General features: G+C 55.9%; 1 protein-coding gene across 6 annotated transcripts in view; it reads left to right on the top strand.

Annotated features, from left to right (window-relative positions):
- RGS3 (regulator of G protein signaling 3) overlaps positions 1 to 13707 on the top strand; it is a 121355-nt gene that overhangs the window by 84586 nt on the left and 23062 nt on the right. The window contains exons 1-2 of one of the 6 annotated variants that reach the window (XM_087419249.1): positions 4436 to 4772; positions 4936 to 4958. The exons of 2 other annotated variants lie outside the window; for them this stretch is intronic. Coding sequence is in view for 1 of the 4 variants with exons in the window: in XM_014782085.2 (XP_014637571.1) it covers positions 4719 to 4772 (54 nt within the window). In the remaining 3 variants the exon portion in view is untranslated. 3 more of the 6 variants (XM_087419247.1, XM_014782085.2, XM_004423358.3) reach the window with 3 other exon arrangements.

Below are 13707 nucleotides of genomic sequence, written 5' to 3'. Positions count from 1 at the left end.
ACTTTATGTGGGACGCCGCCACAGCATGGCTTGATAAGCGGTGCGTCAGTGCACGTCCGGGATCCGAACCGGTGAACCCCGGGCCGCCACAGCGGAGTGCGCGCACTTAACCGCTTGCGCCACTGGGCCAGCCCCGCAATGCTGTCCTTTTACAGATAGTAGCAATACCGACGACAACACAGTGATGTCTCTTATTTATGGAGCACTTACCATGTGCCAGGCACTCCATACATACCACTGCATTTAGTTCCCACAGGGCCCAGTGAGGCAGAGGGTAATAGCCCCATTTTACAGATGTGGAAACACATTAACGCGACTTGCCCAGGATAATCCACACTCAGAAGTTTTTGGACTCCAAAGCCTGTGCTCTTCCTAAATACCACTGACTAACCCCATCCCTTTAGTGAGAGAGCCTGGAGGGGTCTGAGACTGACCATCGAAGGGGAGGAGTGGGACTGGGGCCACTGGACACCCCTCTCTGGTCTCATTCTAGAGATGAAAGACTGAGGCCAGGAAGGGGGAAGGGACCTGCTCTGGGTTCTGCAGACTGTAGGCCAGAACTCCCTGTGAATTTGAACCTGAGGACACCTGCTCTGTCCCATCCCACGCCCCCCCTTGCAGTATGCACCCCAAGAAGAAGGCACGTGCCGCCAGGAAGAGCCAGGTGCGTGTCCTTAGCGAGCAGTGAGAGAGTGTCCCCTGCCCTAGTGTTAGGGTTATAGAGGCCAGGACACGCAGGACAGTCCCTGCTTACAGCATAACAGGGTCAGCCGTTCTCACTCTCCACGTCAGATCCCAGGAGCAGGATGCTTCCCTGTGTGTCTGTTCTGAGCACAGGCTCCAGAGTGTAGTAGGGAATCAGGGTTTATTAAAATAATGAATAAATTGTTTCTTGGCCAACTCTTCTGTGGGGAGGGTCTTTCTGCCTGGAGTCCATAGACTCCAAACCAGGGCTATGAGACTCAGCGAGTAAAAGTCCAGAACTTCTTTAGTGGTTTTGCAAATTCAAAGCTTGGGCTGGGGTAGGTATATACAGATAGTTCCAGTCTCACAGGGCGGCCCAGGGTCCTCACCCTCGTCTGTAGCAGGTTGGGGGTGGGACAGGGCTCTAGAGAAGGTGGGGCCAGTGTGTCCCACCCTGGCTTCCATTACCCCCGACACCCAAGCGCAGGTTTGGCCCTTTCATTGTCTGGGGTGATGAAAGCCTGAGCAGCTGCCTGTGGGGGCTGAAGGTGGTCTTACTTAACCTGTCATATGCTCTGAAATTCCTGGGACCATACCTCTCCCTGGCTGGTGCTATCACCCTGCTTCCCACCCCGGAACAGAATCCCAGTGGACTTTGGATCAGAAACCAGGACAGGGAAGCTCATTAAATAACCTTTGGCAGGTACCCTCCTTTCTTTGAGGAGGGCATTGCCAAGGCTCGGCCTCCCCCAGGTGGTCTGCCGGGGGAAGGTGGGTGGGGTTCCGTCTCTGCAGGGCTCGTGACAGGATCTTGGGAACACAAGCCTGGATGTACCAGGCTTAATGCAGTGGAGGCAGTGAGTGCAAGGGGTGGAAACCTCGCTACGGTGTAGGTTGCAGGAGAGCCACCTGTCCAGGGTGTCTGGGCTGCATTCTGTTGCTACTCCATCTCCCTAGGGGCCTCTCTGGAGCCTTCAGCTCTGCCTGGGGGCGCTGCCCTGCAAAAATGGGAGGTACACACACACTGGCTCCCTGCTGAATCTCCCTGGTCCCAGCCCTGGGAGCTGCTGCCAGCCTGGCTGAACGGTGAGAAGTTTGCCTGTGTGATTGAGCCGATAGCCAGCTGGCTTCTCAGTATAGCTGGGGGTTCGTCTGTTTCATGGGTTGCCCGGTGCAGTGGTGCAGCACACAGAGATAGGCTTGATCCCTATCTCTGCACTTACTAGTGTGTGACCTTAAGCAGTTTCATAACCTCTCTATGCCTTTGTTTACCCATCCATAAAATGGGGGTATTAGACATCACATCTCATGGGGTTATGAAGATTTAATGAGTCAGTAATCAAGAAGTACTTTGAACAGTGCTGACACATAGTAAGTGTCAAATAAGTGTTTGTTAAATAAAATATCTGGATCAATGAATGGTCCCAGGCACCAATCCCTGTGGCCTGTGGGCCACCTAGATCTCGCTGTTCCCTAGGTCCCAATTCCTCCTGTTCTGAACAGCACAGTCATTTATGTAGGTCTGAGAAGCATTGGGATGCGATGGAAGGGACACTGGACTGGGGGTTAGCAATCCTTGGTCCCAGCCCTGCCACTCAGTTGCTCTGTTTCCTTGGGAAAGTCACTTTCCCTCTCTGAGCCTCAGTTTCACTGGCTGTGAGTGGGGAATAGCAGTGAAAGATCTCCAAGAGCCCTTCCAGCTTAGATAGCCTGGCTGTCAGTGACTCCCCTATCCTGCCCGAGGCTGTGCACTGGGAGGGCCCCCCTGCTGATCTGTGTCTGGAGCAATGGGGAGGCAGAGGGAGGTGGCTGCCCTAGGCACCCCCGGGCCCTACATGCTCTCCAGCCTGGCCTGGCAGGCTCCTGGGCCTCAGGGCACTGAGCTGCTGTGCCGTTTCCTCATCATCCATGTGGTCCGGAGCATTGATGAATGCCTTTGGGATCTGTTTTGGACCCAGTGCCCTGGGTCCGCAGAGCTGTTCTGCCCATCATGACACAGTGTCTAATTATGGACTCACTAGTCTCATTGTGCGGCTGATGTGTGTCTCCCTCACTGGACTGTCAGCTTTGTGAGTGCGGAGCCCGGGTCAGTCTGTTCTCCACCGCATCCCCAGGGCCCAGCACAGAGCCTGGCTCGTGGTCAGTGCTCTGGAACTATTTGTTGATTGAAAGAAAGTAAAGACTCAGCAGAAGCTCGAGGGCTCCTCTCAAGTCAAGGAACCCCGTATTCTGGCTCTCCCCCCTAAGAAATCTTATCCCAAGCACCAGAAATTGCATCCTGGGAACCAGTCAGCCCCCCTGGGAACTGGTCAGCCCCCTTGGAATTGGCCATCTCCTTAGTCTCTAAGGCTCGTCTCCTTAGTTTCCCAGAACAAGGGGTCCCTGCCCCCCAGGAGCCTGCAGGATGACAACCTTCCAATCTGGAAGGTTCCTGGGCCCTGCAAGGACTGCCTTGGCTCTGTCCCCAGCGACAAGACAAAGCGTTGATTGGAGTTTGTAAGGGACCAACTCCGATGAGGACTGTTCTAGACTGGCCCTGATAAAGGATGTTTTCTTGTAGCAGCTCGCATGCGTATGCTTATATGTGTGAAAGAGATAGGAGTAGAGAGTCAGAGATAGACAGGCGCAGGCAGACAGGCAGAGATAGACATTCAGAGACATCAAGACTAATATAGTGAGAGTAAGAGGCAGAGGAATGGTGCTCCAGCCCCGGGAGGTTGAGGCAGGAAAGGAGGAGAGGGGCTCCAACCAATCCAATCCTTCGGATCCCAAAGAGGACTGGAGCCGGGCATGGGTTGGGCATCCCCAGCCTGGGCCCTGGCACAGCCCAGGGTGTGTTTGTTGACGTCAGATGACCAATTGCCGCAGCCAGAGCTGCGTCACCCAGCAGGTTTGCGCTGGCCAAGCAGCTTCCTGCAGTGGTGGGGTGGTGCAGTGGTTAGGAGCGGGCACCCTGGAGTTGGACCGACTGTTCTTCAGTCCTGGCTTCACAGCCAGCTAACTGTGTGACCTTGGGCAACTTCCTCTGCCACTCTGTACTTTGGATTCTTCCTCTATAAATGGGGTAATAATAGTCCCCGCCTCATAAGGTGCGGGTGAGGATTACATCAGTGAGGGAAGGCCAAGCTCTCAGAACAGCACCTGGCACGGGATCATTGAGTCCTCTGTTAATCCCACAGGTGGGCAGGTCAAGGGTCATCAGCCCCATTGTACAGATGCAGAAACCAAGGCTCAGAGATGGGCAGGGACTTGCTCAGTGATACACAGCCAACCAGTGCTGGAGCTGGAACTAGAATTGGGGACCCTCGCCTCCCAGTCCAGTGCTCTTTCCTCTGCCCCGCCGTGGTCCCTCTGTTGGGGATGTCTCCCTCACTTGTCCTGACTCTTGGGCTGTTGTAACATGCCCCTCTCAGCCATTGTATTGGGGCAGGAAGCCCCAAGTTGTCTGTCCATCTCTGATTCCTCAGAGTTTGGCACACAAAAGTGCTAAATAAAAACACGTGTGTCCGGCTGCGCTGGATGCTGCGGCCGGGAGGTGACTGAAGCAGCCGCTCCCCCACCCCGGGGGCGGTGGCGTTCTCAGAGTCAGAGAGGGTTGGCTGCAGGACCCTGGGTTACATTGTAGCCGCCCACTGGGATGAGAGCAGCATGGGGGTGGGGGTGTGACGGGGAAGCCTCGGTGATTGGCTCGGTCCTGCCTGGGAGCGGTGGCCAGTGGCTTTGCGCTTCCCCAGCCGGAGGAGCCCTCAGGATGTGTGTGGGGTGCAGCCAGCTGGGGATCCCAGTGCCTAGGGCTGCCGCCGTGAGTGATGGACGCCTCTCCCTCCAGAACGGGACTTGAGGGAGCCGGCCGGGTCCACGGGACTGGCAGCAGAGGAGCCAGGGCCCGCGAGTGTGAGTTTGTGAGCGTGTAACCCAGGAGCCGGCCAGCCCCTCGCAGACTGAAGGACGGGCTGCCGAGGACTCTTCCTCGAGACACCCCGGACTCCTTGTCGGATGAAAGTGGCTTGGGAAAGCACAGAGTTTTCTATTTGATGGAAGAAAGCAATCCAGCCTCTCTCCAGAGTGACGGCGGCCGGCTGGACGGGGTGTGTGTTTGGGAAGGGCGCTGGAGGAGGAGGAGGAAGAGGAGGAGGGCGAGGAGGAGGAGAAGGAGGAAGAGGAGGAGGGACGGGTGATGCAAGGGTTTTGAAAACGCTACCTAGATGTGGGAGGTGGAACCTGGTCATTTGGTTCTGCTTTTCCCAGCAGGTATCACTCCCTGGGGAACTTGGGTAAGTCCATAAATAGCTCTGCTGACACAAAGGAGCTCTGTCTGGAGAAGGCAGCCGCTTGACACGGCTGCCGGGAGCTGCCACAGCCACGGCCGCCCGCCCGCCTGCAGGAGGAGCCGGGCGGAGACCCGGGTGGGCGGGCTGGCAGGAGCAGCGGCCAGCAGTCGCCTGGGTCCCTGTCGGAGTGTGCTGGGTAGGTGCCTCAGTGGCAGAGTGTGTGTGGGGTGGGCGGGGGCCTCTTGTCCAAGCCACCCCGTGCCCCTGTTTCTATTGTTTCTTCCCCAGGGCAGCCATTGATGGGCATGTTGCAACCAAACCCTGTGTGTGTTCTGCCCTGAGATAGCTCTGTGTGTGTGTGTGTGTGTGTGTGTGTGTGTGTGTGTGTGCGCGCGCGCACCCGCGCCGGCCCGCCCGCCTGTCTGTCTCAGGAGGTGGGGGCCCTGCTGGGCTAGGGGCATGTTTCTACTGTGTGCTGCTCCCCACTTCTAGGCTGGCCAGCTGGCTTTTCTTTCTGGGAGAGACAAGGAATGTTTGGTGACCAGAAGTCGGGACACTGCATGGGAGGGAGCGCTCAGCCAGCAGTGTTGGCAGTCATGTCAGAGATGCTGACCGCACACCGGGCACCGGGGATGGCTGCTCTTGCCTAGTTCCATGTCAGGGAAGGAGGTGGTCTTGAGGGGGGCTGGTCTCGGGGGGCTTGCCTCTGATCCCTGAGACTTGTCTTCTGCTGAAATGTTTGTTGGAAGCACAGGTGGGGATGCTCTGCCTCCAGAGCCCTTGGGAAAGGTCCTGCACCTGCTCCCTTAGCTCCAACTGAGACCCATAAGGAAGGGGGTAGTGGTTAGGGACCCACTCACCCCACAGAGCTAGCCACTGTGAGTGGACAGAGGCCAATTCTTTTATCAACTTGGAGGCTCCACATCTCTACTCTTGTCCTGAGGTGTCCAGGAAGGACCCTTGCACCCTGGGACCTCAGGGCTAAGGAAGAACCTGGGTCCAGAGAGGGGAGGGGCAGTGTCTACGTGGCAGGTCTCTGGCTGAGCCAGAACCAGGATGGAGGACTATGCCTCCTGGAACAGTGAGGACAGGATATGTGGGTGCCGTTACCCCACCCTGATTCAGCTAGGTAATTCAGCTCTGAATCTGGCCCTCCTGGCTTGAGATGCCTAGCTCAGTCCAGGGCCACCAGGCCCCTCCCTGCAAACTTTCCTCATCCTGCTGCTCTCAGGCCTTCTGGCTGGGGGCAGTCTGGCTCCCCTCTCGAGATGGCTGGAGTGGATATCTTCTGGAAGGAAGGAGCTGCAGTGCCTGCCCCACCAGCGCCCGTGGGATCCCAGCCAGGGCACTGCGGCCATAGTCAAAGTTTCCACCAGGGCCCCTGGAGTCCTCCGTGCCCAGCCAAGGGGCACCTCCCCTCTTCCCCAGCCCTAGCACGTGGCATGGCTTAGCCCAGGGCCCGCCCCCAGGGAGCCAAGTTCCACAGTGGGGCTCGCTCTGGGCCCAGCCTGGCATCTGAAGAAGCCAGGGGCTGGTGAAGATGCAGGCAGCTGAGGTGAGTGACCCCACTGTTGGGAAGTCTCCAGGGCTTCGAGTGGAAATTGTTGGTGGGGCTTCTGACTATAAGTACTTGGTCTCAATGAAACCACCCACCCCCACTTTCTTGCCTTTGCACATGCTGTTCCCTCTGCCTGGCAAGCCCGTCTCTTCTCTTCTCTCCAGGTCTTCATCCTACCCAAACTTCCACGGCTAGAGCAAATACTGCAGTTGGAATCTGTGTGTCCGTTGGTGGTGGCACCCGTGGTGGTTGCTTCCTGTTCTATTTATGTGGGGTCTGGGCCTTTTTCATCCCTTGGTCCCGAGGGCCTGGCCTGGGGCCCCGGGCATGGTAGGAAAGGGTGAGGGTGGGTTTGTCCGAGTCAGCTCTTTCCTGCACCATCTCCTACCTCTGCCTGGCAGAGAGCAGTGGGCACTACCACCTCAAGGCCTGGTGAGGAGTCCCTTTGGAGGGGCCCTTGCATGTCAGGAATGCCTCCATAGGGCAAGGGGATGGGAGGTGGGATTTGACAAGACGCGAGGCAGGGAGAATCTTGGCTTCAGCCTGGCTGAGGCCACAGGGAGAGCCCACTCAGGGGTCATGCTGGGCTGGGTGGTGTCCACAGCATGGCCTGGGCTATGGAGGGCGGAAGTGGCTTGAATGCAGTGCTCATGGTCCTTTGTACAGACATGGCGGCTTGGAGCTCGGCTTGGGCCCCCTTGGGATGGTGCCAACCAGGGAGCTGGATCTGGCAGGGGGAGGTTGGTTCTCAGCCGGTGGTCTGCCTGGCTCCCCCAGAAGAGGCATAGCTGAGGAGGGAGTGCCCGTGCCCAGCTGGGTTCCTGGGCGCCTTAGAGCTTCTTCTCCTTTGGTCTCCGAGGCCCTGGAGATGGCTGAGTCCGTCTGCCTTCTGGACAGACAGGGGACTGAGGCTGGAGAGGAAGGACTTGCCTGAGGTTACACGTGACTCAGAGGTGAGGTAGAGACAAGAACCCAGGTCTCTGGCTCCCCAGCCCTGGCTTCTCTCCGCCACACCAACTGGATGACTCAGAGTACCTGGCTTTCATCGTGGTGCTCCCTTCTTTTTTGGACTCCCCAGTGACACGTTCCTTCCTAGGACCCCTGGGCTTCCTGGCTAGAGCCCAGCTCTCCTCTGAAAAAGCAGAGTGTGCAGTGGAGACAGCCCTTGCTTGGCCAACAGGCTGGCACATTTTGTCTCTCCTCAGTGGATGATCTCAGGCAAATATGCTTTTTTCTCTGGCTCAGTTTCCCCTTTGGAGCAACCAGGGACTGGACCAGGTATTACCAGGCCCCTTCTAACCATCCGATTCTTCGATTCTCCGCAGACCCTCTCCTCTTCCTGGGTTCTGAGAGTCACTGGTCAAGGCCGGGGTCTGGCTCAGCAGGGAAGCAGCCCCCAACCTGCTACTCAGGTACTTTTGCTCAGAAGCCTTCTTGTGCAAGCTGGAACCCAGGCCGGGGCTGGGAGGTTTGTTGTTGTTTGTGGAGCCAGGTTGTTTCCAAGATGTCATTGCTTAGGGAGAACCATCATTCCTCCCAGGGATAAACAAGGCTGCTTATGGCTCAGCCCGCTAAGCCCAGAGAGGCTGGAGCCACTCACAGCAGGCCAGCCCGGCTCAGCCGCAGGGAGCTGCCACCTTTCTCTGCACAACCAGCTGCACCCAGGCATCTGGGATCAGGGCAGAGGTGAGGGCAGGATTGGCGAGAGGGGTCCTGGGGCCAGGATGCCACTTGGAGGATTGGAGCTTCCAGGCACAGAGGAGATGGGAAAAGCTCCCAGGATACCCTTTTCCTCTGGCAGTGGGCCTAGGTCATCACTCCAGATGTGTGGATAACTGCCAGATGTGCCCTCTGGTCCAGATGGCCCAGGGCTTCTCCCCTCTCCCTGCCTGCCATGGACCAGTCTGCTTGCACCTGGCGCTGTGGCTCAGGCTGCTGCCAGAGAACCGTCAGCGGCTCCCAACTTAGAAAAGCGGCGGGGGGTGGGGGGGTGGGGGGCGTGTGCAGTAAGTTATTTGGAACTGGGCATGCTTTTCCCCACGTAGCCAGGGCTCGCTGTGGTGTCCTCAGTTGCCCCTTGGTGGGGTAGCCTCAGGCTGGTAGCAGAACCTCAGACACTCACTCAGGGCAGAGTGGCAGAGGGTGGGGGGACATAGGGAGAGGAGGATAAAGAGCTGGGCAGAGCCTCCGGGAGCCAAATGGCTGGCACAGACTTGAGAAAAGGCTGGAGGCAGCCAGTGGGGAGGACCATGGAATGGAAGGTGGCGTGGCTGTGCCACTCCTCTAGTCAAGGGCTGTAACTGATGTCCATCCAGGACCCTGAGCCTTCACTGCTCAGACCTCAATTCGTGGAGCTCCTGGTTGATCCAAATTGCCTCCCTCCCTCCCTTCCACATGTGTCAGATACCTACTGTATATCACGCACTGGCCAGGTGCTGGAGGTGTAGACATGAAAGTCCCAGTCTTGTGCCAGGGATGGTCATGTAACAGATGGTAACAACCCAGCTTGGATGGGGAGGCTTGGGGAGGGGGCTGTGGGAACCCTGGGGAAGCTTCCCGTCCAGCCTGGGAGCCTCATCGAAGCTTCCTGCAGGAGGTAAGGCTGAACCTGCTTGTGTAGACACTTGTTCATTGAGGAGCAGATCTCTATCCCGGTCTGTCCACCCCTCTGAAGTATAGCCATGATTCCTGCCTGGCCATAGAAATCGCCTCTGTGTCTCCAGCCACACGTTCCTTTGTATCCTAGGGGAGGCCGTGTCGTGTTGTGAGTAGGAGCGTCGGCTCTGGGCTGGAGGGAGGTTCTCCCACTTTGCAGTTGTTGTGTCTTTGGGCTGAATCTCTCCGTGCACCTCTGTTTCCTCAGGCAGTGGCCCGACTTTGTGGGGTTAAATGAGATGGTGTGTATACATGAGGTGCTCCATGCGCACTGACCAGGGGTCACGCCAGCAGCGGGAGTGCCACCGCGCCTCACCTCACGGGTGGCTGTTATTGAACGAGGTGATGGGGTGATGTGAGGCCCTTGGCACGGGGTCTGACACAGAGTAGGGCAGCAGCTTTTTGCAGGAGGGAATCAGTTGGAAGGTGCTAGCAGAGATGTGCACAACAGAAAGGGGCCCACGGAGGAAGGAGCCACTGCCTCAGCCCAAGGAGCAAGGGAGACACCGGGGTGGGGGCTTTTGTTTGATTGAATGTTAAATAAACTTTTAAATGGATGTGTGACATACTTTTAGAAAGATTAGAAGTATACAGCTGTTGAATTTTCACAAAATGAACACATCCTTCAGGTCAAGGAATAGAACATTCTAGTACCCCGGGACCCTCCTCTCCCCCATGCCCCTTTCAATCACGACTGCCTCAAAGGTAACCCATTTCCTGACTTCTCTCCTTAATCAGTACTGCCTGTTTTTGAACTGGTATACGTGGAATCGAGTGTATTCTTTTATGCTGACTGCTCTCAGTCAGCATTTTGATGGTGACATTCGTTGGTGTTATGATATGAAGTTTTTGTTTTGTTGGTTCTCATTGCTGTATGGCATTTCATCTTGTGGATATAGCACAATTTCTCCATTCTACTGTGGATGGACATTGGGGTTGTTGCCAGTTGGAGGTTATAATGAATAGCGTTGCTGTGAATATTTTTGTGCATGTCTTTTGATGCGCTGTATATACTTTTCTGTTGGGTAAATACCGAAGGTTTGCAATTGCTGAGTCATAGAGTTGTATGTAATTAGCTTGAGTAGATACCATCATATAATTTTCCGAAGCGTGGCGCCAGTACAGCCTCCTCGAGTAGTGTACGAGGGTCCGTGTTGCTCCACGTCCTCACCAACATCACTGGTAGTAGATAGTGTGATGTCTGATCGTGGTTGTAGTTTGCATTTTCTTGATGACTAATGAGGGTCAGCACCTTTTCATACGTTGACTGGCCATTTGGGTAACGTTTTTGTCATGTGTCTGTTCAAGTCCTTCCCCTACTTTTCTACTGGATTGTCTGTCTTTTTCTTATTGGTTTGTGGGAGCTTAAAAAATATTCTGGATATGTGTTCATTGTTGGATGTACACATTGCAAGTATCTCCTCCCGCTCTGTGGCTTGCATTTTCACTCTGTTAAGGGTATCTTTTGAAAAACGGAAGTTTTCAGTTTAATGCAGTCCAACTTGTCAATCTTTTTCTTTATGGAGAGTGCCTTTTGAATCTGTTTCTTTGCCTATTACAAAGTTGTGGATGTATTCTCCTGTGTTATCTTCTAGAAGTTTTTATGTTTCTTATTTAGATCTAAAATCCACTTGAAATAGGTTCTTATGCACATTGTAATGTAGAGGTCAAGATTCCTTTTCTCTGGATGGATATCCAATTTATTTAAAAGACCATCCTTTCTCACTGTAGGGCAATATCACCTTTGTCAGATATCAAGCATGTCAGAAACGTGTGTGGGTGAGCTGAGTTTTGAAGGATGAGTAGGAGTTCACCAGGTGGACAAGGGAGGGGAGGGTGTTCTGGGTAGGAAGTACAGTGAGCACAGGTTTAGAGGTGCCCGAGAGTAGAGTGTGTTTGGGAAACTATGTATAGTTCAGACTAGCTGGAGGAAAGAGAGGAGAAATGGTGTGGTAGAGAGGTCGGTTGGCCGGGGCAGATCACACAGGGCAAGGAGCTGGGACTATAGAGGGACGGAAGGGTTTTAAGCAGGAGAGGAATAGAGTCAGGTTTGTGTGAGGGAGATGAGAGAAAGTCCCATGACAGGAGGATGAGCGGAGGATGAGTTTGGAGCAGACTGGAAACCCAGCCAAACCCAGCTTCAGCGTCACGCCTCACCCCTCAGTGGAGACAGTGTGTCTGCGTCAGGGGGGCAGTGGTGGAGGCAGCCGTGTGCCTGGGGCTTCGGAGGCTGGCCTTTGGCTGCAGGGTTGAGGCTGAATCCAATGGCCAGATGTCTGCTCCAGTGTCCTCGAGAGGAAGAGCCTCCCCGCAGCTGACCCCCCACCCAATGGCCCCAGCACCGCGTGCCCTGAGGGAGGAATATCTTGGGAACTGAGGCAGACAGACAAGACTGAGGATCTCTGGAAAGGAGATGCTTTCTGCTTCTCCTGCCCTTGATACACCCACAGGGAGACCTAGCCATGCCTTGGGCCCTGAGAGCTGACCCCTCCAGGCTGGCTGAGGTTCAGAGCTGGACAGACACCCCTGGGAGAGTGAGGCCCAGAGGCAGAGTGGCTTGGCCCAGGCCACACAGTGAGCCAGACTGACCCAGCCTAGGGGAAGCTGACCACAGGATCGGCTACCTCCCCAGCCTCCAGCTTTCAGGGCCTCTGGTATGGGCCTCAGTTGCCCCCCGAAATGTACAGATAACTGTGCCCCCATCTCAGGGCTGTTGTAAGGGTCAGAATGGGTCACATGTCTTCTCCCAGATTGGGGTGCAGGGGAGGGGACTGATGCTGTCGATGACAATGAGGATGAGAGTCATAAAGATGATTCCAGGAGTTGGAATATTTATTGAGCACCAACTGTATGCCAGGCCCCTTTGTGTGGACCATCTCCCAACAGGGCTTGGATGGAGGTACTCGGTATTTGGATCACCATTTTAGGTAAGGAAATTGAGCCTTGAAGAGGTTAAGCCACCTCCCCAAGGGTACCAAGCTGGGAGGTGGCAGACCCGGGATTTGAATCCGGACTTGTCTGTCTCCAGACCCTAATTCTTCACCAGCTATAGGGTTCCCTCCACCACCCGTGGCTCCGAAAGTGTTCCCTGTTCTCTGAGCTGCTGCTTAGAGTTCAGCCGTAGGTTTTGGGTGGGTCCCTGGAGCCCGCGATGAGGGAGAGGCAAGCAGTGGAGTGGAAGGACACCGCGTGGGCTGAGCGCTGCTGTGCACCAGGCCTGCCTCCGCCCCGTGGCACCCCTGCGAGGGAGGCGTCCCATTGACTCAGCCACACGCTTAGGAAGTGGGATTCAACCCCAGGCCTGCCCGATTCCAAATCCTGGCCTCGGGACCACAGTGCTGTCTGTGCTCTTCCCTGGGGCCCTCCTAGCTTGGCAGAGCTTGCTTGTTTGATCAGCCTAACGCAGAACATCACAGAGAAGCCACAGGCTTCCGGCTTTCCCCGCCCGGGAAGTGGTCCCTGGGAGGGAGAGAATGGGGAGGGTTGCCAGGTGCATGGAATTCTGCACCACCCCTCTGCCCACCAGGCGAGTTGGACACCCGCCCCTCAATCTCCCCTGATTTAGGTTAGGAGCAGAGCCCCTGCGTCTGGTATTGCTCACCACTGCCTACCACAGTGCCTGCCCCAGGGAGTGCTTGGTGGGGTCTTTTGAAGGAAGCGGGGTGAGGAAAGGCAGTGAAGGGGCAGGAAAGGAGCTCAGGGGGTAGTAGAAAGAGCAGGGCTTTGGAGCCAGGCTGACCATGGTTTCAGCTGGGCTCCTCTGTTTACTGGCTTTTGGATCTTGCACAAGTTACTTAACCTCTCGGAGTCCCAATTTCCTTATTTGCAAAATGGGGCCAATGATATGGCCTCACAGCGTTGCTAGAATGAGAGAGCACGGAAAGCAACTGCCCCAGTGCCTGGTGTCTAGTAGATGCTCAGTTAATGGTGTCTCTTCCCCCTCCCCTTATCTTTTTCTTCCTTTCATCTCTAGCTCCGTCTTCCCTCTCTTTACAGCACCAAGTAAACGCTTGCAGAGTCAAGTCCGAATTCCTTAACATAGCCACACTTCTGCTCCACGGAACCACCCGCACTTCCTCAGATGTTCCATGCTGTCTCTGGCTTCGTTTGGCTGTCCTCTCCCATCCCTTTTCCCATTACTGTCTCCAAGAGCCGTCTCAGTCTTTCCTGAGGCTTCTGTGTTTCTACAGCCCCCTGGGGCGGTGGTGGTAGGTGGGAGATTGACATGGGCCCCTTTCCTGGTTCTCTCCCCCACAGACCTAGCGCCTTCAGGGAAAGGAATGTCTTGCCACTGTTTGGCTCCAGTGCCCCGCAGGGCCCTGGCACACGACTGGGGCTCGGTAGGTATTTGCTGAGTAACTCGGGGGTGGGGGCGGGGGTGGGGGTGAGCAAGCCAGGGACACAGCCCAGATGAGCCAAAGCAGGGCCTGCCCAGGGCCATGAGAGCAGGGCAGGCCAGGCATTGGCGGGAGAGCAGAGAGCCCTCTAGCCAGGGCATCCCAGGGAGCTTTTAACTGGGCTTCCAGGGATGGGCAGGAA

This window comes from Ceratotherium simum, chromosome 29 (assembly GCF_057802395.1).
Source record: "Ceratotherium simum simum isolate JZ-2026a chromosome 29, ASM5780239v1, whole genome shotgun sequence".
Lineage (NCBI taxonomy): Eukaryota > Metazoa > Chordata > Mammalia > Perissodactyla > Rhinocerotidae > Ceratotherium > Ceratotherium simum.
The sequence above is the reverse complement of the archived record's forward strand: the minus strand, read 5'-3'. Positions and strand labels throughout refer to the sequence as shown.